The sequence below is a fragment of the Porites lutea genome, chromosome 4 (assembly GCF_958299795.1).
Source record: "Porites lutea chromosome 4, jaPorLute2.1, whole genome shotgun sequence".
Classification (NCBI taxonomy): domain Eukaryota; kingdom Metazoa; phylum Cnidaria; class Anthozoa; order Scleractinia; family Poritidae; genus Porites; species Porites lutea.
Window position 1 is genome coordinate 45,508,531 of NC_133204.1, and position 22,639 is coordinate 45,531,169.

The window sequence follows — 22,639 nt, forward strand, 5'->3', positions numbered from 1 at the left end:
AACCCATACCCTATTAAACTGTTTAAGTCTATTCTATGGCTAGTTATAGACCCCATCTTAGTTACTTTTGGCTAAATGAAATTTTCGCGATCAAAACTTAGTCACTTTCATTTTATGGACCTTTAATGCACCCAAATCAGTCAATCCCTTATTAAAATTTACCTTTGTCTTTCAAAAGGTAATTTGCAGGCTGATATTCCACCATTACGGCCCGTTCCGAACAACAGAAATTAGTCAAGGCAACCAAAACAGATATCAGCTAAAAATCCCAGGGGGTTCTGATCAACTAGAAAGTTATAACTGTATTAATTCAAAAAGCACTACAAGAACACTTCATGCAAGAAGTAACTGAGTACGTTTGGTATTAAAAAACAACTGATTCGTGAAAATCAAGGAGCTATAATTACTGCATCATGGAAGCGGTGAGAGTGAATACTTTCGCCTAAAAAGGCTGTTTACGGTGTACAAAGTTCTTCCGTTACGGTCGTTACGACATTGTGTTATGTATCTACACTTTAAGGATCTTTAAGACACACGACACAACTTAGGTACTTAGGTACAGTTATTAAACGCTCTTGACTAAGCCGTCGGATTTGTAAGATAAAATAAAATAAAACATTAAATCTTTGTATCGTAGATCATGGTCTGACCTTGCTTTGTAAAAACCGGATGTTTCAAAAAAACGTGCTGCTTGTTCTTAGTTTCTTGTTTTTGTTTTTGTTTTTCATATTTCAACGAAGCCCGAGGCAATGGAAATTGTTCTCGGACCAGCAGCCAGCGTGCAGATGTACAAGAGACCCACGGCTGTACAGGTCGAGGGGAACTTTAGAATGACCAAAAAGTAAGCCGCAAACAAGTGTGAACTATCGAGTTCAAAATATTTTCTTTATTCTATAAAAGTATTTGAAATAGAGTTCATTTTTTTATACATACTCAGCCGAGGATAAGTTCTTCCCACCACACCTGTTTGTCTTGCTTTGTTTCGCGGCAAGTATCCTAACTCGTTTACCATTGGTAGAGACGGTGACCAATCACAGATCAGCAAACATTGGTGCTGTTTCAACGCCGCACAGCGAGCCCTGCAACAGAGCAGACATTTTGTTTTGTCCTGCCAGAATGAGGGCAGTGAAATTATATCATAAACAAATGGATGTGCCTTGGAAGTTTTAAGTCATGATATTTCACGATTAAGGCCTCGGACAGCTTCACGTTTGACCAAAAGAGGGTAAGTTAACGGTGACTTCTAGAGCTCCAAATTATACCAACTTGTTGATAGTGCGCGCAACCGCTCTTAAGTTATACATTTGTCAACTAGCAATTCTCATTCACGAAAACAGCTACTGTAGGATCGAGTGGTTGCACGAAGTTACGACGTGTTTCACGTGTTACGTGATATATATCCTGTTAAATTATCTGCGGTATATATCCGGAAATTAGGAGAGCAAGATCGAACTGACTGTTTGTTGCGTTACGGTTGTATTCAAGCTAAACCTAACTAAATTTAGCCACGAGAATATCCTTAGGTTAGATGAAAGTTAGGTCAAAGGAGTGCTTAGATGACTGGCGTGTGTTTATCCTGGTTGATAATTCTTGTATTTTTTTAGAAGATAACGTGATCATTGTTTGAAAACCAAGTGAAGCAATAAAAAGTTGATGCAGAAGTAGAGCGATAAACGATCAAGCGAAGTAAAGCGTACATTTGTGCAATTCGATCAGGCTCAGTAACCCTTTGTTATTGTAATGACTCTCGCCTCTTTGTTCGAATCTTATTCAGCTTTTGCCAAGTCCTATCCAACCGGCTGGACTCCAGAAAACTCAAGACAACGCGTTCGAGACTGTGATCGAAGCTTCGTTGAGGCTTCGAACGCTTCGAAAACGGCCGATTCTTGGAATTGGAGGATGCCAAGCGTTCCGCTTCCAAGCCCAAGCTATAATTCAACGGGGTAATACTGTCTAATGAACGCCTTGTAAATTTTGTATATTCTGTTATGCTAGGGTAAACCCATTTATAAAAATCCACTCTTTTTATATGCTTCCGTTATGTTCAACGATGCATGTAGGTTTCAACCATGCAGATCTCTTAAAAGGCACTCCTCGCGTGCTCAGCGCATTTTTGTAATAGAGTGAAACGCTCTTGCCGAAAAGTTAATCGATCATTTCACGATATTTTCTTTTCGTTTTAGGCGTCGCACTCCGTATTATACACATCCTGATGTAAGAATTTATGAGTTGAACCGGCGTTTACAACATCGCCTCGAGGTTTGTACGGGTTTACTTTTAAAGCTAAACAAAGGCAGTAACTTTGACCATTGCGAAGCTAATGTTAGAGTTTATGTTATATTTTATTGAACCTTTGGGTTATGTGGAAAGAAAAGCATCCTTCAAGTTATGTTTTTCTTGGCATTTATCCCTTACGTTAAATCTTGACATACAATGGAAGAGACGGAGAATTTTTCATTATACCCCTTAAGATGATGTGTTTATATTTATCGTGAATTACTGAAAGAAAAAGTATAAAAGAGTGTTAAGAAATTTTAAGCTTCTGTAATCTACCCTTCAGCTGAAGTATTGGCTTAGTGACCTGTTCTTTTTGTTTCTGTGAAGTGCGATTTTGTCTCAGATTTCACACATATTTGCATTTTCAAAATAACCTCACCTGAAGTCAAGTTACAGTTATTGATGAATTCCTTTAACATAAATTTTGCCTCAGAACATTGTCGGATCGGCCCATCACATGTCAAAATACTTGAAGTGATATCTGAAAATATAAAGAAGTTTTCCTGCTTTCGTTCTTTTCATATTGACCTTTAAACTGTGTGACTTTAGTCAGTGGTGGCTGGTTCTGTTTCTCACAAATTTGTTGTCAATTTTCTCTTTTATCCCAAGCTCTAGGTATATAATTATTGGGAAAGGCTAATATTTTTTTATAACAGGCACTTATTAAGTTTATTTTATGCATGCTTCATTTTCCTTTCTTGTTTATCACCTTCCTGGAATATTTGAGATGATTATCCGCCTCGTATTTTATTTACACATAATTCTCTGCTCTGCACAGTAATTTGACAAACTGAAAAGAATAAATCTGAATTAATTATAAAATTTCTTCCCTGTTATCTGTATTTTTGTTGTTATTGACTTGATTCCTTTTCACATGAAAATAGAATAATTAAGATAAGAAATGAAGTGTGCTAATATCCTCTACAATGACTGTCTGTCTGCAACTGCAAAAGTCACCAAAGATCATTCCACATCCCATGTGCCAATAATAGCCTCTCTGATAGCAACAGACTTTTAAGAGAGAATAGTATTCATGCTAATGCTCTCAATGCACCCTTTTCACTTCATTTTGTTAACACTTTTTTTGTTGTGAACATTAACTGTTTTATTGATGTGGTTGACTGTTTTACATTTTATGATGCAAGAATAAACATTTCTACATATAAAAAATATTATAGTTTTCCCTAAGCCATTAGCATCACGCTATCACTCACCCTTCCCCTGCTATCTGTATGCAACGACCTTGTACCTCTGTAACCTATAGCTATCATTGAGAGGGTCAACTGTATACTCTAGGCATAATTTTCCTTTATGTCAAATTTTATTATTTTGTTATTTTAACTTATTACAGATGCAATGTTTAGACTAAATATAGCTTGCATTAAATCCTGCTGCACTAAGCACTGTTTTGCGTCGGAAAAGGGTAAAAATACTTTTTAGAATTAATCCTTAGTGTGTGAAAGAATTAGTAGACCTGATCCTTGTAAAATGATTTAGAGTTGTCAGAAAGTTTTGAATAAGACAGCTTAATTTTGCAATATTTTATTAAAGAATCATATGAATAACAAAGCAGAATAGCCGGCCAAAAACATAGCGTAGGAGGAGTTTTTGCCATCTGCCTGCTATTTTTGGCAACTGTGACAAATGCCTCAGATTTAATAACAGCAATGTTTAAGTTGTGTCTGATTACCCGAGGTTTGTGGATTTTACTATCGGGCTAGTGAATTCTGTTCTCAACTTGCCCCATGGGCAAGCAAAGTTTTTTGGAGAATTCATATTACAGAAGAATGGTAATCAATCCTGTCCATTAAAAATTTATTGGGGAGGCACCCAAAAGTACCCTCAGCATAGCACATGCTAGCTACAGCTATGCACCCTGGTTTTGGTACAAACCCCTTTTCTTTTCTTATGGAAATTTTGCTTAAAAATACTATTTAGCATAAGAACAACATGATTTCCATGATAAAGCAGGAAGGGTTGTATCAAAACTAGGTCAACTCCAGCCTGGTTTTCACCTGTAACTGTAAAATGGGCTATTCGTAGTAAGATGCACTCAAATTCTTGATTTTTGTCTCTGACAGGATGCAGACAATGTATGGTGGGATGCATTTGCAACAGAGTTTTTTGATGATGACGCTACCCTGACATTGAGCTTTTGCTTGGAAGATGGGCCAAAAAGATATTGTATGTCTTTAAAATCTTGTTTAAAGTGCTCTCTGCATTATACACAAAATGAGCTGGGGTTTCAATAAGCACGGATGGCTGACAAAACGTGTTGGCTACTTTGCTCAGAGAAGTTGGCTACTTTTTTTCTACAAAGAAGAAGGAACTAGTTGGAACAATTTTGTAAACAAAAAATATGTCATAAAATCTGAATGAAAACATAATTATGATGTGTTTTCATAAAAGCGCACTGGTTTTACGTTATGCTTAAGTCATGCAAATGCTATATTTCAGTCAATCTCACAAGTTTCTTTATACATGTAGGTTTACGCAGAATTTGTTAATGTGCAAACGTATGTAATTTAGTTTTCATCATTTGTTCATTGCTTGTAGGAATTGATTGTGACTGATAAATCAAAAGTTGAATGAAAGCTACATGTTCTTGAATGAAAACATGCTCTTTTGTCCTCAGCTTAGTCCCCAGAACACTGAAAATCGCATTATAGGGCTATGAAATTTCAAAATTTTGTGGGGAAGCAAGTCCCTAATCACCACCCTCCCCCCCCCCCCCCCCTGAAAAAGGGAACTAACAGCCCCCTTTGATACAGTCGGTTGCTCTATTTAAACCTGCTGGATACTTTAATGTTTATTGAAACCCCTGAGTGAGTGTAAAATACTATTAGGTGTATTATAGTTTAGTTTTTCAAAGGGTGCGGGGTGGGACTGAAATTTTAAGGTAGTCTTTTTATGCCAGCCGTGGGAATGTAATCAGCACCAAGATTCTTGTATCAGGTTTACTCCTCCTACTTACTCCTCCTCCTAGTCTGCTACATAGCTGTTTTTAGAGTCATCACGCAATGCTCTTCCCTACAAACTGCTGCTGTAAACTGAATCACACTCTTTTCCATTTGTGTTTGTATTCTAACAAACTAACCAGTCATGTATTAGAAACGTGACAAGACATGAACTGCAGGGTGCTTGGAAACAAACACACTTCTCAATTTTCAACAAATCAAACAATCATTGCTGAATTTCGATGGGCTTTGTCTAACAGCAGCGAAAAGTTTAATTTCCCGAAGTGTTTGTTTTAAGTAGTTAACAAAGTTCCTCGCAAAAAAGGTTTTATAACCCTTCATGACTTTTTCCAGGATTGGGTGTTTCTTTTTATCGTGCATGTGTATCATGACTTTCCTGTGCCAGATGTGCTTATTGTGTTGCTTTACAAGTGAATGTTAAACTCACAAGGGCATTGATTCAAACAAAAGCAAGAATATAAATTATTGATGAACGATTTCCCAAAACTTCGCGGCAACTTTATAGGCACATCCTTGTTGTGCATCACATTTGCTCGGCTTGCTTGCTTACTCTTGGTTGTATGACACAGTTTTAATTGTTTTGTCATTCACACGTGGGGCGCCATTGAAAGCAAAGCTGTGATTGGGGGAGTCCCCATACTGAAAACTTGGTGCAAATACCTTCCAGATGAAAGGTGAAATCTGTTGGCTAAAAATGGGGAAAGGAATATGGTTTGGTTATCAGCAGCCGTTTACGGGGAAGGAGCATTGCATGACGATGCAAAGATTGGCCGTGTAGCAGACTAACTCCCGAGGGGATTGAGTTTGTTTTTTTAAGATGACATTTGTTACCCTTGGATTACACTTTACTGTATGGAAATGCCAGCAAGATGATAACTGTTTTTGGAACTCTGTGGTCACTGTTTTCTTTTTCTTTTAGCAATAGGACGGAACCTAATTCCAAGGTACTTTCGAAGTATATTTGAGGGTGGAGTAAAAGAACTGTATTACCACATTGTGCAACCGAAGGAGTCATACCACAACAACACAAGTACAATAACTCTTGATTGTGAAAATACAACCATGATTACACATCATAAAACACCAGTCTTTACAAAGGTTTGTTTTTCTGTGAGGCTAATTATCTTTAAGTGGCTAATTTAACTTTGCTTATACTGTATTGCAAATCAACAAACCTGTGCTTGCACTTCCAAGCCAGTTTTCTGTCGCTTGTACAGAGTAGTAAATAAACAATAACACAGGACAGAGCAGCTCAGTCATCTAACTAGTCATCCGCGGACTTAAGCATTAGAGCTTCCTTGTACAGATAAATAAACAGCACCATTCAAGAACAGTTCACTATCTTTATTTCAATATTTTTATCACAGGATTGTTAAAAACAAGATTTTCACATTATCTAGTATTAATGAAAATGTCCACAGGTATGCACAGAGGGCCGCCTTTTACTGGAATTCACCCTGGATGATCTCATGAGAATACGAAACTGGCACTTTGCTATTAGACATTACACAGAGATGATTCCACGCAATGTTATTGTTGGTGCCCAGGATCCAAACTTTCTGGAACAGTTATCCAAAAATATCACCAGACAAGGAATGACCAATGTTACGCTTAATTATCTCAGGGTAAGAAAAAGAAGGAGAAAAACAGAGGCAGATATTGGACATGTCACATTTAAAGTGCTCTCCAGAGCCTCAATTAAATTTTGGCTTTCTTTTACTGTTCTAGAATATGGCATTTAATTTTCTTTATGTTGTAACCTGTAACAATATGAAAAATACATTTTTCAAAGCTATGCTATGGATCAATCAGATTCGCTGGTGTAAATTACACATCTGCCTTATCGCCAATCTATATGTGACTCTTTTGTCAGTAACTAATACTAAAAGTATTGAAACAAACTAGCGTGTGTGTAAATTTGTACTGTTTCATTATTAATTTTTTTTCTGTAATATTATTTTTCTCTTCTCTTGTACCCGTCTTGATTAACTTGGGCTAGTTATGGGCAGCAAGCATTGTTATATTTAATTGAAGGCTAAATAAAGCTGTTCTTGTTGGTAGTGGACAAAACACTGACCCCAGTCAATGGGCTACCCATATGGACTACCCTAAAATGGAATACACCACTGAAGTTTAGTGGTTAGGGTTAGTAACCTGAGTGAATCAAGTTTCAGGTCAGTTTTCCCAGTATAATGACCCTATATATGGAACCTGATTCACTCAGTTTCCTAACCCTAATCACTACACTTAAGTGGTGTCACCCATTTTAGGGTGGTCCATGGCAGTTGTCCATGGGCTGGCAGTTGTTGTTGTTAATCAGTTTGTCTATCTTTTAGCTCTGTGTTATTCTGGAGCCCATGCAGGAACTCATGTCACGGCACAAGACTTACAATATGAACCCCAGAGGTAAGTTGTCCTGGTCATTGTTGATTGATTCCATCTGAATTATTTTTCACTAGATGTGCCTTTCCTGAGCTTAATTTCCTTTACTTTGTAGTAACAAATATCTTTTATCTTCTATATTTTTCTAAAACAGACTGTTTAAAATCCACACTTTTCCAGAGATGGCAGCCAATGTGTCCCCCACCAGGTAAGAACTCAAGCCTGTTTTCCTTTCTTGCAAACTAAATTACCATATTTATTCAATTAGGCACCAAACCTCAAATAAGCACCCACCCTTAATAACCCGCTTCCCACCCAGCCTTAAATAACTGCCCACTCTATAGACAGGAAAAGTTAATAAGCACCCAGCCTCAAATATATATAAGCACCCACCCCTACCACCTTCCACCAAATAGAATGGTCTTTGGCTTTCTGACAATGAGATTGGAATGGACTAGTTTCTTCTGTTACAAAAAAGAGACCAAGTTTTCTTTAGTTAGAATTTTAATGAAATTTTAAATTCTCAATTCTCAAGGTCCAAAAATTTAATAAGCACTCGGGACGTTGAATCGAATAAATACAGTATCTCAATATTATTTTGGTGCTTTGTATCATTAACCTTTGAAGTCAATGGAGACCTTTATAATAATAAGTTAGCACTTTACGCAGGCCCGTGGACCAAAATGTTTGCCATGTAAATGATTTAAATGTTCAGTCACCCAAAAAAGAATACTATATAAAATTTCTGAACCGAAAAGGTTCTGGTGTAGATTTCCTAAACAGTTGATGTTTATAATTATAGACTTGCTTCAGAGCATGTTTGTTATTTACTAGATTGTTGTCTATCTATCTGTTATTCACCATATCAGGGTGTTCGTTAAGCATCGGAGATCAGAGAATTCTCTGGCTAATGGTCAATAGCCTATGACTTTTTTTTATTCAGATGTGGAGCCGCTTTAAAAATATTCTCCTGTACAATACACCTTTCTGCAACTACTAGAATTCTTAATGAAAACCCTGCTATGTTGTTGTCTATCCTTCTCCAGATTATCAGGGTGAGATGATGTGGCAACCAAATACTCCAACCACTCCAGGTAAACAGGGACTTTTTAACAACCGATTACTATCTTCACACTTGTCTGCAGTGCTAAGCAGATAGGAGATGGGCTATTGTAGAAACAAATATAGATAATTGACCAAAACCTCTTTGATTAAATTTGCAAATGCAAATTTGAACGTGTTGATTTTCACAATTATTTTAAAATAAGATGGAAACTTATGTCAAACCCACAGCTTCTGTTTGTTAACAGAACTTTTATATTAACCATTTTTGTGTTAGTTGATATCTAGGTAGGAAAGAATTATTTTTTCAGTTTTCATTTTTATAATCCACAGCTTTGGGCATGTAAAAGTGCCATCATCAAATTGATGAGGAATTGTTGTGTAAGAAAGTGGAAATAGCGTGTCTCCAAATAATATTGTTATGTTGCTGTCAGTAACGTTTAAAAAAACTGTTGATTTCCTTTACCTCAAATGTTTTTCCTAAATGCACAAACTGTCAGCACGCTTTGCCAAATAGGTCAAGCTATCAATGCGAAAATAAAGTCAGTTATTATAAGGAGCTGCAAGTAATTATCCAGCTAGCTTTCTCAGTATGAACATGAGTGGCTCTTGCTTAAAAAGTTACCTCTGATCAGAAAACAACACAAGAAGAAAGAGTTATAATACAACATTTTTTGCTGGTAAAACTGACAGCCCTGGCTGCCATGTTTACATCACACATCCTCAGTCACTGACTTAGTGAGCCTCTGAAACTGCTCTCCGCTCGTTAAACATCTCATGTATACCTGTTTTCCCTAAAGGATCCCCCTTTCCTAAACTTCTTGAGAGAACATTGACTGGGCAGCCTGCTTCAAGGAAAGGTTAGCCTCAGTTCAGTCAGTGCAGCGGTGTTTGGACACAGGATATGGGCCTAATTATCCTGTTTTATTTGGGAAATATTTCATTGGCTTTTGTATGCAATTGAGTGCATCCATGTCTCTCTTCAGTGACCATCTTTTTGTTCTCATATGAAAAGCATCATTCATTAACCCTTTCACTTCAGGGCTGTCACTAAAGACCAGGTGCTGGGACTTCCCCTGGCTACTGTGAGCTTGATCCCTGGTTACTTTCATAGGACAGAAAAAGAAAATAGAACCAAGAGAAACTCCTAGCTTTTCATTTCTCTATCTACTAAATGCATACACCCCACAACTTAAAATCTTGGCAACAGCCCTGCATTGTAAAGTGAAGAGTGAAGTCTCATAAGGTAGTTCTAACGTTTATGTCTGGAGATAAATCCTATGGTGTGACTTTTTCTTTTGATTTCATATTCATCTTGTATTAAGGAGAACATTGATGTTGGTCACTCTGGGGTCTTGAAGAGTTAACCTAGTAGACCTGGTAGACCTGTGCAATAGAACTGAAAAAATGCCCAGCATAGAAGAACCAACAAGGTCTTCCACATTTCCCCCCCTCCCCTTGTGTAATACTCTTCCACAACACAGCCCCACCCCCCCCCCCCCCCCCCCCCTGATGACTTGATAAGCCAATATTTCCCAAACACCACCTTTTTATTCCCAGGGATGGTCGCACAGAAGAGAGCCAGCTTTCATCAGCCATTGTTTTTTCTCAACTTTTTCAGTGAAAGGTCAAATCGTGTGGTCAAACACTGTCTATAGCTCACTTTAAATATGGTTGCTACAGTGTTATTCTGAAGTGTGAACAAATTACTGCCATACTGCTAACCCCCTTAGAGGACCTAAAATTGTATTGTGGGTGTTGATTTGTTGTAAATCAAATCTCTTATAACATTAAGTTTGAGGATAGGGAATAGGTTAAAAAACAGTTTTCGGGTTTTTTTTTTTTTCATTTAAGGTGATTGGGAGGCCACAGGTTAGAATCTGCCAAAAAAATCCTTTGTAAAGAGTTGTGCCAATGACATCTTGGTGAATTACAGAAAATAATAGCTTTAGTAAGCCAAAACATTGCCTCTTTGAGTGCATTTAACATTGTTTTTGTTGCATTTATCTGCAAATTTTTTGCTAAACAACAATGGCAAATTTAATTTCTGTTGGGAATTACAATACCTCCAGCTTATTTTTTCCTTTCTGTTTATTTCTTTTATGTAAACTTAATAAACTTCTTGAGCAATCCACACAAGCAAAACTTTCATTGTTCCTTATCTCTGTTTCAGCAGAAACTCCGCGTGCACCAAGAACGAGGCGGAAACGTAAGTCAACAAATGCAAATTCATCGGCACCCAGCAGTGGTATGAACAGTACGTCAGGTAAAAAGAAATCGCCCAGCACTTCTGGGTTCACACTAGCATCTCAGGATGTCATGGTTGTTGGCGAGCCTTCTCTGATGGGCGGAGAATTTGGTGATGAAGACGAACGGCTTATTACTAGGTGAGTGGTTCTAGCAACTATTTTGGTGGAGCACAAGTTAGTGTTACTTTCAACATAGTATACATCTCACCCAAGGAATTGTGAAGTTGACAGTCAGTCCAGTGATATCTGCCTTCTATCCCTTTGTTATCTTGTTTGGTGATGTTGTTTACAGTCACTTCCCACTACCCATGTGAGTTGATTGCATTTCACACCTTGGCCTGTTCTAAGAACATGAGCTCTGCTGCATCCACATTCTTTCCATTCTTGCTAGCTTAAATGATGTTGACTATATATTCTCCCTTTTTCTTGCTTTGCCATGTTGTAACCTAAATTGCCAAGACCTCTAATAGGATTTCAAGCTGTGTCATGGTAGAATGGTATCTACCATCTTGCTTCAGTTATTCACCCTGTTTGTCGACTGTCTGTAACAGAAAGGTGTCCATATTATGGAGGTGCCTATATGGGAGGGTCAACACTGCAGATAAAAATAAAGTTGAGGCACTGGTATAGGCTATTGATAAATGAATGCCTTAGTATAAAATTGCTGTAAAAGGTAAAGGGAAAATTAAAGTACGTTAACATCAAATAAACACTTTTTATCCACTAATGTTGAAAACACAGATTGGGTTTTGAAGATGGTGAAAGCAGTTTTCCTGACTTTTCTTTGGTAAGTGGAATCCTCCCTCATACACTAATTAACCTCTGACAAAACAGGTTTTGATGGTTAGCCTTACCCACAGTAATATGTGAATCACACAACAATAAAGGGTCTGAGGGACAGAATTTTAAAAGGAAGGATGTTTGCTGCAAGGTCTTTTGGTCTGTGTTTCCTCCAGTAAATTTTGTTCTTTTTTCATTCTATGGAGGCCTTTTACTTAGTTACCAAAATTATTATTAAAAATTTATTAAGTTACCAAAATTCTGTTAGAGTAACAAGGAAATTCAACACTTAAAACACGACAGTGTTTTAAGTTTCAGAGACGTGTTTTGGATACGTCAGCTTACTAGTTATTTTTATTTTGTCAGAGGGATATAGAAGAGGGAGGATTTACCGAAGGAAGCTCAGAACACTTGACTTAATCCTTTCAGATTCAAGGTCAGAAGTTTAAACAGTTCTTTGACAGTCAGTAGTTGGAAGATGCAATAAAACTGCCTAATGCTGCATACTTTAAGGGAGGATGTCATGCCATTTACTATCTTTTTAAAAAGCTAAAACATCTCATTGCAATTCAACTGAATTCCAAATAATGGTCCACACTATATTTAGCGATTGAAACTGTTTCATGCCGTCTGTTACTATTGATGGCAAGGGTGGACATGAATTGAAACTCGAAAAAAAAATGGGCCAATTTTTTCTAGTTTTAACGCCATGCCTGCAAAAATTACCAAAAAAAACTATGGCTAGTGCTGAAATTTGATGACATTTGATATTATTGAAAATGAAATATATTAATGAAATTTGTTTAATATCTTCATCATAAGTCTACAGGAGCATTTTGTGTACGATGACTTTACACAGAATTAACCTAAAACAGCAATATCCTTGTGCTGTAGCTTCTTTAACTATGCTTTTCCAAGGCCTTAAATTTACCAGAGATGCATGAGACCTTATTTGCTAAGATTAGCTGCATCAAAAAAATCCCAGTTTGATTTTGTGGAACAATAACAATTAAAATGATAATTATGCCAATGAAATGATTAATTTACAAAATAAAAATAATTGCATGAACAAACAGGGCTGTCACTAAGATTTCAAGTTGGCGGGTATATGCAATTAGCAGGCGGGAACCTGAACTGCTAGGAGCTCTTTTGCCTGGTCTTATTTTCCTTTGGCATCCTGTGAAAATAGTTTCAGGCCCTGCTCTTAGTAGCCAGGGGGCCGGAATCCGCCTAGCTTTTACCGCCAGTGACAGTGGTGAACAAATAAATACATAAATGTGACCACCGGAAGAAAGTCTAGTTAACTGAATTTAACCCTTTCACTGCCAAACTTAGCCAAAAGGAAATTTTGACCAAATTTTCAATTTTCATTTTGTGAAATTTTGAATAGTACCATGTGAAGTGCAGGCAGAGAGCTTTCATTTGAATGGTCACATCATAGGATTTCATCCACAGACTCAAAAGTTAGAGTCACCTTACAAAACTCCATCAAGCACTCTCGCAGTGAAAGGGGTTAAGATGGAAACATTTGAGGTTAGCAGTAAGAGCCTGTCGTAATATGTTGGTGGTACTTAACTCTTGAAGCTTATCCACCCCATTGTTCCCCATGTATTTGCTATGGCACTAGTGGAGAGAATGATTGAAAATCAAGACATTTTCTCTTTGTCGATTATTTCCATCATTTTCCTGATACTGATAAGCAGCTATGAGAAAGACAGTGGCATATTGTTCTTAGCTTGTTTTCTTCTAACTTTATATCTATCTGATCTTCTGCTTAAATTCAGCTCTAATAAGAACCAAGGATTTCAAGGAATTAACGCTTTCCCCCAGCTCTTCCTCTTCTTGCTTTCCCCTCGTGACATCAAAACAGTTACTGCTAAACATGTCACTTTTTCACCATTCATGTCGACAATCTTTCTGTTCCTCCTGTTTTCAATTATTCCATCACTGATGTACAGCTGTATTGTCATTTTGGGGGAATGCCAATAGACCCTTAGCAGCTTCTCATTCAAGCGGTACAAAACCGCCATGCTAAAGAGCAAACAAAGGGCTCACATCATTTAAAATGGTTATCTCCTTCCACAGGAATGACTACCTGTAAAGGGCTTATGCTTTTCTGTGCACCAATAAGAACAGAGAGTTTAAACTTCACGTATACGGCAAACAGGAATTACGTCAGATTCAAGTTGAGAATTTCTCAAAATAGAAAATGAGCGGATAAAAACAGCTCAAAACAATTCTTTTGGATAAAATATGCATGAAACTACTGATTTAGGTGTAGAAAAATGAACAGTAAACGACAAGTAAAGAGGAAACTTGATTACGTGGTACAAAATTCGCGTTTGACGTTTGACGTAAACGTGATGCTCTAATGCCACATATCTGTAGGTCTGTAAATAATTGTTTTTTGGTGAAACGAAAAATGTCTGACTAAGATCGCATTTGACAGGACGTACAAAAGTGTGTTTGGATATCATTATGTTAATAATAGCTGTAATAATATTTAGAATATATTTCCTTGATGCATTTGATTCGTAATTGAACAAGAGGATGTAAAGAAGTCATGATCTGCTAAAAACCTCAATGCAGATTTTAAGGAAAATCTATCGATTTTATCTTTGATGCCGACATTTGGAGAGGCCACCACTGGCTTCCCTGCGAAATGACGCCTGAGGAAAATTGCTTCTGCCATTCAGAAGCACTGCCCAGATCTGGGTAGTGACACGTCACCAGTATGGAATTTTTACGCTCATTCCTCAGACATCATTTTGCGAGGAAACGAATAGTGGCGTCGTGAAATCTTGGCTGCTTTCGCAGGCTAAGAAAAAATTATGTGTAAAATTCTTCGATCAGTAAGTTTAGAATTTGCCTCTCCTACCCAAAAGGACGATTGCTTTAAATGACTGGAAACAAACAACAAACAAACAAAACGAAAAACAGCGGGAAAAAAGGAGGAGATGGTTTAAGTTATGGAAAGGCAAAAGAGTGAAAATATAACACAATCGAGCGGTTAGAGTTTACTGTCTTTGATTGTTTGTCTTTAATAGGCTGGAGAACACACAGTATGATGCAAGCAATGGTGTTGGTGATGAAGGCGACTTTGGTGGTAGCCCCATGAGTGGAAGTCCAAGTCTTTGGAGTACAGATCGTAAACCGAACCAAGAAGACAGTACTGGAGAATAACAAGGTTTATCAGAGAAATAATCCCAAGATATATATCCTGTCGTTGCCTGCCCTAGAAAAGCTTTGTCTGAGGACTTTTTGGGACTGGTACATAAAGGCCACTATGGACCACTGGCCAAAGTTTGTTAACTTTCACTCTCCGTTTGACAGAGTTTAAATGTCAAATTTTATGAGCCAGGGTTTAAAGTTATTTATGCTGTTTCTTATGGTATTTTTGAACTGGCTGGCTACCTGTTACATTCACTTTTTATTCATGAATGATACACAACCATAAAGTATTTTGCATCTTCTTTTTTTGAAAAATAGAAAACAACGAAGTGATTCGTTCTGATTTGGTTAGAAACGACAGCTCAGCCAGGGCTTCACGAGATAACTTACTATTGTCTCTAAGAAGAGGCAGTGTCACTTCTGAAAATTATACACATACATTTTTAAAGGGGAAAGGCGTTATCCCAGTCGCGCTTAAACATTGCTTATTTGCTGAATAGCGGCGCCATTTAGGCGTTTACACTGAAGTATGTTGTGATCCGAACAGTGAAATACTCTTACCATTAAAACTCTTGAAATAGCGTTCTTGTTTCTTGTAGAAATTTCGAACGGTAGGGGAAACAACCGAATGGTGGAAAGTGGAGAAAACCTTTTCCTGTTCTCACGTACTTCAGCCTCTGGAAAGGGGTCTCTGAAGGGAAAGTTCTTAGATACGTACACTTGACTGAATAGTTGGCAGGCATAATTTGCTATATTCCCGGAATTCTGCTATGTTTTATCGTTCATTGTTCATGGCGAGGTTTCTCTGAGTACTGTAGGTATGATCATTTCGGACCATCTTAGTCTACGGCAAAACGGGCGACTAAAACTTGCATTGCAGAATTGCTGCGAAACGTTTTTAAAAATTATATTACGCGTTTTACTACACACGTTCAAACCTGTCTTGCAACAAGTTAGGTTATTGCAAGTTGCGTGAAAACTTAGTTCTAATTGAATAAGATTACGCGAGAGTCACGACGGTTTTTGGTCGGTAAAACGGGCAAGGTGTACAGATTTTGTTAGTAGAACTGCTGTCTACTACTCTCTCTGCAATAACTTGATTTGCAGGACATGTTTTTTAATTCGTGGGTGGTAAAACGCGCCATATCGGTATTCAACTCGTTTTGCCACAATGCTGCACAATAAGTGGCACATTTTTTTTGTCCGTTTTACCCAGCCTTTAGTGTTCTTGCTGTTTTTACGAGCTTCACAGACACATTTAAAGGAGTAAGTAGGATGCCTTTTGTTAGGGTCTTCCTCCTCTAGTGTTAATTTAGTCTGTGGCCACTAAATTGCTCTAATTACATTTTGAAAACGGCAAGAGCGTTATGCGCCTTAAAAAGGTCTGTTTTGTAGAGTACAGCGTGCTTCGATTTACGTACGTAGCCCTGTTGATGATTGGGTGGAAGCTATTCACGTAGCAGTAGAGCTGTTGGCTAAAAGCTGGTTGGATTTTTAAGAAGAAAAGATACACACCTTTATAAAACACTCTAAAAAATATCTTAACAAAGAGGCCGATGTTTTTCATTTGTAAGATGAACACATTAAACCAACCGCTGATACTTTTTTACGGGCCGGTTAATAGCAAAGCAAGGGATTTCCTGGTCCGCCGCGTGTATTCTATCCACCTTAGCCTGTTCCAGCCGTTCATATAATCCCTCGTTTTTTTTCCTCTGGCCCATTTTTCACACACGCACTACTATCTGAACGCCTGTAACAGGCTATACTCACCTGCTTCGAAGGCGGTTCAATTTAACCCATGGTAAGCCCAAATTTTAAAGTTTTCTCGTCTATGAAGCATGTATTATAACCTAGAAAGTATTACTAGGCCTTAAATTACTACATTAAAACATAACGCGGTCTATAATTTTAACCCTGGGTTAGCGTTATCGGCCAAGTTCGAGGCCGACATATTCAGTGAGAGGTTGGTTGGTTGTGCTGACTCGGGAGTTAGTTTTGTGGTGCTACGCGCCTATCGCATTGGCGTAAGCTTCTATCCGTGCTGTCTAAATTGGTAAACTTATCTTGTACAACTCTTGGAAGACAGAGTTTTCTTCAGCAAAAGTTCATCGGGGTAGGAGAAATAACTGCAAAAGTTCTCCTACAGATTCCCTTGCTCCTGCGGTTACTTCTGTCAGCAGAGTTTCGTCCTTCTCTAAACTCAGTCTTTAAAGGGTAAAAATAAAATATTTCCTTTCGCGTGTACAGAGGTTAAAGTCAAACTAACAAAATCTTTTATCTTAAAACATTCAGTAATAAAGGCTACAAATACTTTCATTCAGATGCTCGTTGTTTTCCATAACTGACGACGGCAAGGGGCGGACTAGACTGCAAAACAGTCCGTATTTTTGCGTATTCAAGTACGCGCCAGCAGTCAAACAAAAGGTGTGGAAAGAGGCTGAAAACAATTACGGGCGTGTGAGGCTCGCGCGGATCGCGGGCGCAGGACTCTTACGCCACGTTTTACCGATTTCTTTACTGATTTTGAGGAAAAACCGACTGTTTTGCAGTCTAGGGGCGGACGGCAACGGGCGTCAGTAGAACGCCGACTCGGGGTCGTGGTCGGGGCCTATTGTTTTACCCTAACCAAAACATGGAACAGAAAACCATGTTAAAGAAAAGTCGACCGCAACCCGGAGTCAACATTTTACCGACACCTGTTGGCAACTAGGACTTCTTAAAAGTAACTCGAAAACACCCCGATCTGCACGTGCATCACGACCTCGTTCCCAGGGCTTTTCCCTCCCATTTTCTAAGGGTAAGCCCTGGGGACGAGGCTTTTTGGTTCATTTCTTCCTCCTTCTCTACAGAACTCGGTGACTTAAATGAGCAAGTTTTTCTTTCCAAGGAAATAATGCTCGTGTGGAAGACGCTAATAGACGACGACCGTTTTACTATTTTCTTTCTGAATCTACATCTTGAAATACAGTAAATACCCGCTAATAAAAACCTACAGTTTTTTAGGTCTGGCGAAAAAAGGTTCTTTTATGTTTGGGTATTTATTGGCAATTTAGGCTGAGTAGGTTCTTAATTTCGATAAGGGGATAGCTGTTGACTACCAGAAAAATATAGAAACTTGAGTTTGGTCCTTGGATATGCAATATTTATTCAAAACTGTACATTGCAAACTGCCTCCGTTATGCAAGGTCCATGAAGACAATTGCGGTCTGTGCTTTTTTTAAATGCTTTTCGTTGTAGGAATTACAGTAATACTTCTATTTGTAATAACAGTGTGGTGCAGAATCCTCTTGTAATATCAATTGGCAATCTCAAAGTCAAATTCCTTGGTTAAAATTTTTTATCTTAATTTACCTGTAACCCACATACAAGAACTTGTTTGATTTTGCTTGGCTAAAAAGGTTCTTATATTTTTGGGTATTAAAGCGCCAAATTCCCGCCAGCAGGTTCTTAAACCACAGGCTCTTATTAGCGGGTTTTTACTGTCATAGGTATATTCTCAAGTGAACATTGACTGCAAGGGACCGCAAACGAATATGCCGCGGAAAGAAGGATCTAAAGAAGACCTGATCAGGAAAAATGTACCAGGCAGACACATGGAAATTAAATCTGCAAAGCTGCTACATTTTGCATAGTTTTCTCCACGCTTCATCAAGGTTGGTTTTGGCCATCCTACGCATTTTCTTTGCGGAGACATCAACGCGACGCTTGGGACTCTTGCTCTCCCGGAGACAGGTGATATGGCGTGATTCGGTGGGTGTTGGGGTTCAGTGTTAGAACTTATAACAGATAGAGAGGGTTTTGTCTCAGCAGAGCTTCATTACATTAATTGTTCGGTCTGTTGTCGCGCCATCCTGACGGCCACAATAATAACGAAACAGCTGTCGACGGTTACAACCCCGCTCTGTTTTCGGTTCTATCGGTGTCGTATTTAAGTCTTGAAAAGTTAAATTTCACTTAGTACGATCAGCTTTGCGGATTTCACTGTGTCCAAATTATGGTCTTCATTCGAGCCAATTAATGGGCGGATCTTTCACCAGTTTCCTCAGCGTAAAGCGTTCCCCGCTGCATCAAATTAATTCACTGGTATCAATGATACACTCCTAGGTGGAGTGAAGAATTGTGGAATTAGCCTGCATAACAGGCGCTGCGAAATGGCGCGTTCGCCTTGCTTGGTTCATAAAGTGCCTGTTAAATGAAAGCAGGCTATTATGAGAGCAAAGTGTCTTGCCCAAGAACACAACACAATGACCCCAGCAGGATCTGAACTCGGACTTTCCGATACGTAATCCAAAGCACTGGGCCACCTCGCCTCCGGTTCCTCTTGCAGGCTAATGTATACAGGTAAGTATAGATGATTTATGAAAAGACAAAAGGCAAATTCCCTGGAGAACATCACGTGGTGTGAATTGAAGAAACGAAACAAAACGTACAAACTAAAAAGGTCTATTGCTGTCAAGATTGAAAGAGCGTGCAATCACACAAATTGTAATGATCAAGTCTGAAATTTTGCTCCATTACTGGAACCAAAAGACTCATTTTTCGTATATATTTATACTATCGAAACACTCCTATTAAGATACAAAGCTAATGAACATTTTGCCACTTACATAGCCTGGGATGTATACACTGATCAGTCGGCCTCAGGTTAAACCTTTAAAGTTTAATTAATAATTATTATTCTTATTAAAGTTTTGACCTTGATTGTGGTAAGTATCACCTTAGCTGCACATCATCTAATGAACATTATTTTAAAAAATAATCGAGAGTGATGTCAGTTTTGGCAACTGTGGCTCAGACTTGACGTCCATGGGCCAATTCAACAAAACTTTTACAGGTGTAATTTGCAAGTGTGCCCCTTGTTTTAGTGTCTAAAAACAAAAGCTACACTTGTTAATTACACTTGCATCAGTTTTATTAAACTGACTCCACGTTGCCGACTTCATCTCTGTCCAGGGACTGTTGAAAACCACGCCACGAAACTAAAAATCCTTCATTAATAATGACGAGACCAGGTTTTATGAGCCCCCGAGTCTGAGCACCCCTTGACAAAAACCCTTGTTTTCACTAAAACCGCTGGACGCCACAATCTGGTTGAAGTCAATGTTATCTCAGATCTTTCCGCGAAGCTAGTCGTATTCTGAAGCCAAAGAAGAAAGTAAGATGCTGTAGTTAGACACAGCCAGCGAAGGCAGCCATGGACGCGTTACGGACTTTTCGGTTTTTCCTAATTTCCCTCTGACAGTAGCGTGCCCCGAAAACATGACGGAAACGAGTGCAGGCGTCCAGAGTCTTTCCTTTCTATGTTCTGTTCCCCCATCCTTGTCATCTTTTACAGCCTAATTAGTTCACTTTTTTTTAGCACATCGCAAATAATCTAAGTTTTTCACTCTCCTCCCCCCCCCCCCCCCCCCAACCCCCCAACTTTCGGGTCCTCGCATTTCCATCAAAGTAAGAACCGGTAGAGGACAACTCTGATAACAGCCCCAAGGACACTGAACAAAGACACGCACACTGCGACTGGTTTAGAGTACCACGAGTGCGTTTGTTCATGCGAATAGTAGACCCATATCATAAGGACATTTTCTATCACAAATAGAACATTAGACACCAACTGAATTATTTTCAAGGTTTTGCCTTTTTCGTCGACTGTTACCCCAGCGGAGCCGTCGTCTCTTATCCAGTAGAAACAAAGTGCGGTCGGGAGAGCGTAGCAGTTCTTGGCACAGCCTCCGAACCTGCCTGTCATACAGTCAGCAATACATCTGGTTACAGCCATAAAAATCGAGTGCATTATGATCATGGCGATAATCCACCACGTGAACCTTACAGTGAAGAATGTGATGGCCAGTAATCGGCAGGCGAGGTGAAATAGCTGTGACACATAGAGGGCAGCTTTAAATTTGACAGATGAAATTGTATCTACAAGGTCGGTCTTTTGTGACTCCAGTTCACCTAAGCAAGTCAAGAGTCGCCATTCATCAGCAACAAGCGATGTCCAAGCTAAACTCAAGACGGAGACACACAGTGAAATAATCTGAATAATTGCAACCTGTTCTTGTTGGACGATTATAGCGTACAGTTGGATTATGAACTGAGGAGCAGATTCGAGGATAGCCTCAAACATTCCCGTCCATGTCGCGTAGTACATCAGATCTCTGATTTTGTTGTAACAGCCGGCATCCAAATCCTCTCTAAGCCAAAGCTTCTTGAAATTCTTTGAGCATAAAATAAATGCTCGAAGTCTCGTGAAAGCGACCGAGAATGGATTGCAACCACAAATTAGAAGTTCAACGAGGCCAGGACGTTTGTAATCCGTCTTCATTAACTGTCGACAGTATAGAACCGAAAAAAACAAGCTTGGTAAAATAACGAAGAACAGCCCCACACCAAACCATGTCTTATGATTATTGCGGTGAAACTCCATCAGGGTAAGTACGTCTGTAATCGGGTCAACAACAGATAAGATAGTTCCCACGAGGAGAACAAAAGTGTGATACCATTTGACTTGAATTAGTGTACGCGTTATTGTATCCGCGTCTTTGCCCATGGTCGGCGTAGACGGAGTGTATTTTTTCAGCCCAAGATGTATGAGAAGAGCAGAGCCTTGTGATTTTTGCTTTGTGATCTTCACACACAGTGAACTAAAAAATGTAGGTGTGTAGGGTTAATATTTGACAAGAATGGTGAAATGTCACGCCAGATTGTGGGTGTGGGTGGACAGTGTATGATTTTGTCAGCATTTATATAAAAAATTCGCTCAAATTGCAGAGCAGTGAAGGAAAAGTCATTCGGGGCGAAGCCATGTTTCAAACAAAACATCCTTTATGCGGTAAAGACAGCTTTTTAACGCAAAATTATATATTTATGATACACGCAACGAAACAACTTAGCATTTAAATTCAACGTCCTTAAATACGTAATATTGTAATATTGGCCACAAGTATTAAAAGTAAATTTGCAAGTTTAGTGGTACAGTCGAACTACGCAAAATGCAAAGACTGAGTGGTCGCTTAGTTACGGGAGGTGGTCGTTTACAAGAATCGACTGAACCACAGGAGGCCTCCTCCGAGAAGAGGTCCAACCCCCCCTCCCGCGTGGGGGGTTCTGCCATATATGGGCTATAGATATGTGTCGCTGTGAAAGTATGGTTTTCAAGTAGTTTACTCTAGGACAGGGTATATAAATCAGAGAGTTTGGGTCTAGAATAGGTTATCATTTTCCAGGAAACTGATCAACTGGTTGAAGATTTTAGTCTAGACTAGGGAAACTGGGAATTGTAGCCTGCGTAGCTGGCGGGATTCTTGTGCCCGGGGAACTTTTTTGGAGGCGGAGCCGACATGTAAAGCGAGCGGCGACGCCGCGAGGGAAAATCCCAAATCTTCCAATTTACTTGTATACCCCACGCACTTGCACTCCCACGCTAATCCCGCCAGCTACGCAGGCTACGGTTATTGCCACTCAAAAATATAAAAAAAACATTGAATCGGTTTTGTTTTGGCTGTGCTAGTTACCTCAGTAGGTTCTGAAAAACAGCTACTCTAGGATTGTGGTGGGGTTGGGGGGATTTGAGGAGTTTAGTCTAGTATAGGGTAGCAAAATTCAGCTGAACTAGCTCTGGTATAGGTTGAGGGTTCCAGGGTCCCAGCGGCACATCCCCACCCAAAATTCCTAAAGTACCCCCTCGCGTGTCCAGACACTTGAAGGAAAATTTATTGCATGCAATGTCTAAGTTAGAACATG

At 39.0% G+C, this 22,639-nt stretch overlaps 1 protein-coding gene across 6 annotated transcripts; it reads left to right on the plus strand.

Moving 5' to 3' along the window:
- The first annotated feature begins 1,059 nt into the window (after nucleotides 1-1,059).
- On the plus strand, nucleotides 1,060-15,481 carry LOC140933785 (LIM domain-binding protein 2-like). Of its 6 annotated transcripts, XM_073383428.1 has the most exons (14): nucleotides 1,060-1,225; nucleotides 1,775-1,943; nucleotides 2,184-2,259; nucleotides 4,359-4,461; nucleotides 6,175-6,353; nucleotides 6,677-6,880; nucleotides 7,592-7,661; nucleotides 7,792-7,845; nucleotides 8,684-8,731; nucleotides 9,500-9,559; nucleotides 10,873-11,086; nucleotides 11,690-11,735; nucleotides 12,095-12,164; nucleotides 14,776-14,915. In XM_073383428.1, the coding sequence occupies exons 2-13, from the start codon at nucleotides 1,900-1,902 to the stop codon at nucleotides 12,146-12,148; spliced, it is 1,152 nt and encodes a 383-aa protein (XP_073239529.1). In that variant the 5' UTR covers nucleotides 1,060-1,225; nucleotides 1,775-1,899; the 3' UTR covers nucleotides 12,149-12,164; nucleotides 14,776-14,915. The 6 variants fall into 6 exon arrangements, with proteins under 6 accessions (XP_073239529.1, XP_073239532.1, XP_073239527.1 ...); XM_073383431.1 differs by lacking the exon at nucleotides 12,095-12,164 and having other exon boundaries at nucleotides 14,776-15,481; XM_073383426.1 differs by lacking the exons at nucleotides 11,690-11,735; nucleotides 12,095-12,164 and having other exon boundaries at nucleotides 14,776-15,481.
- Nucleotides 15,482-22,639: the final 7,158 nt, after the last annotated feature.

Bases quoted from the DNA above. Each gene is read 5' to 3' on its own strand.
- LOC140933785 (XM_073383426.1), top strand. From the start codon at position 1,900: ATGCCAAGCGTTCCGCTTCCAAGCCCAAGCTATAATTCAACGGG. The intron at 6,881-7,591 runs GTAAGAAAAAGA...TCTATCTTTTAG, and splicing joins TTACGCTTAATTATCTCAGG to CTCTGTGTTATTCTGGAGCC. The intron at 7,846-8,683 runs GTAAGAACTCAA...ATCCTTCTCCAG, and splicing joins GCCAATGTGTCCCCCACCAG to ATTATCAGGGTGAGATGATG.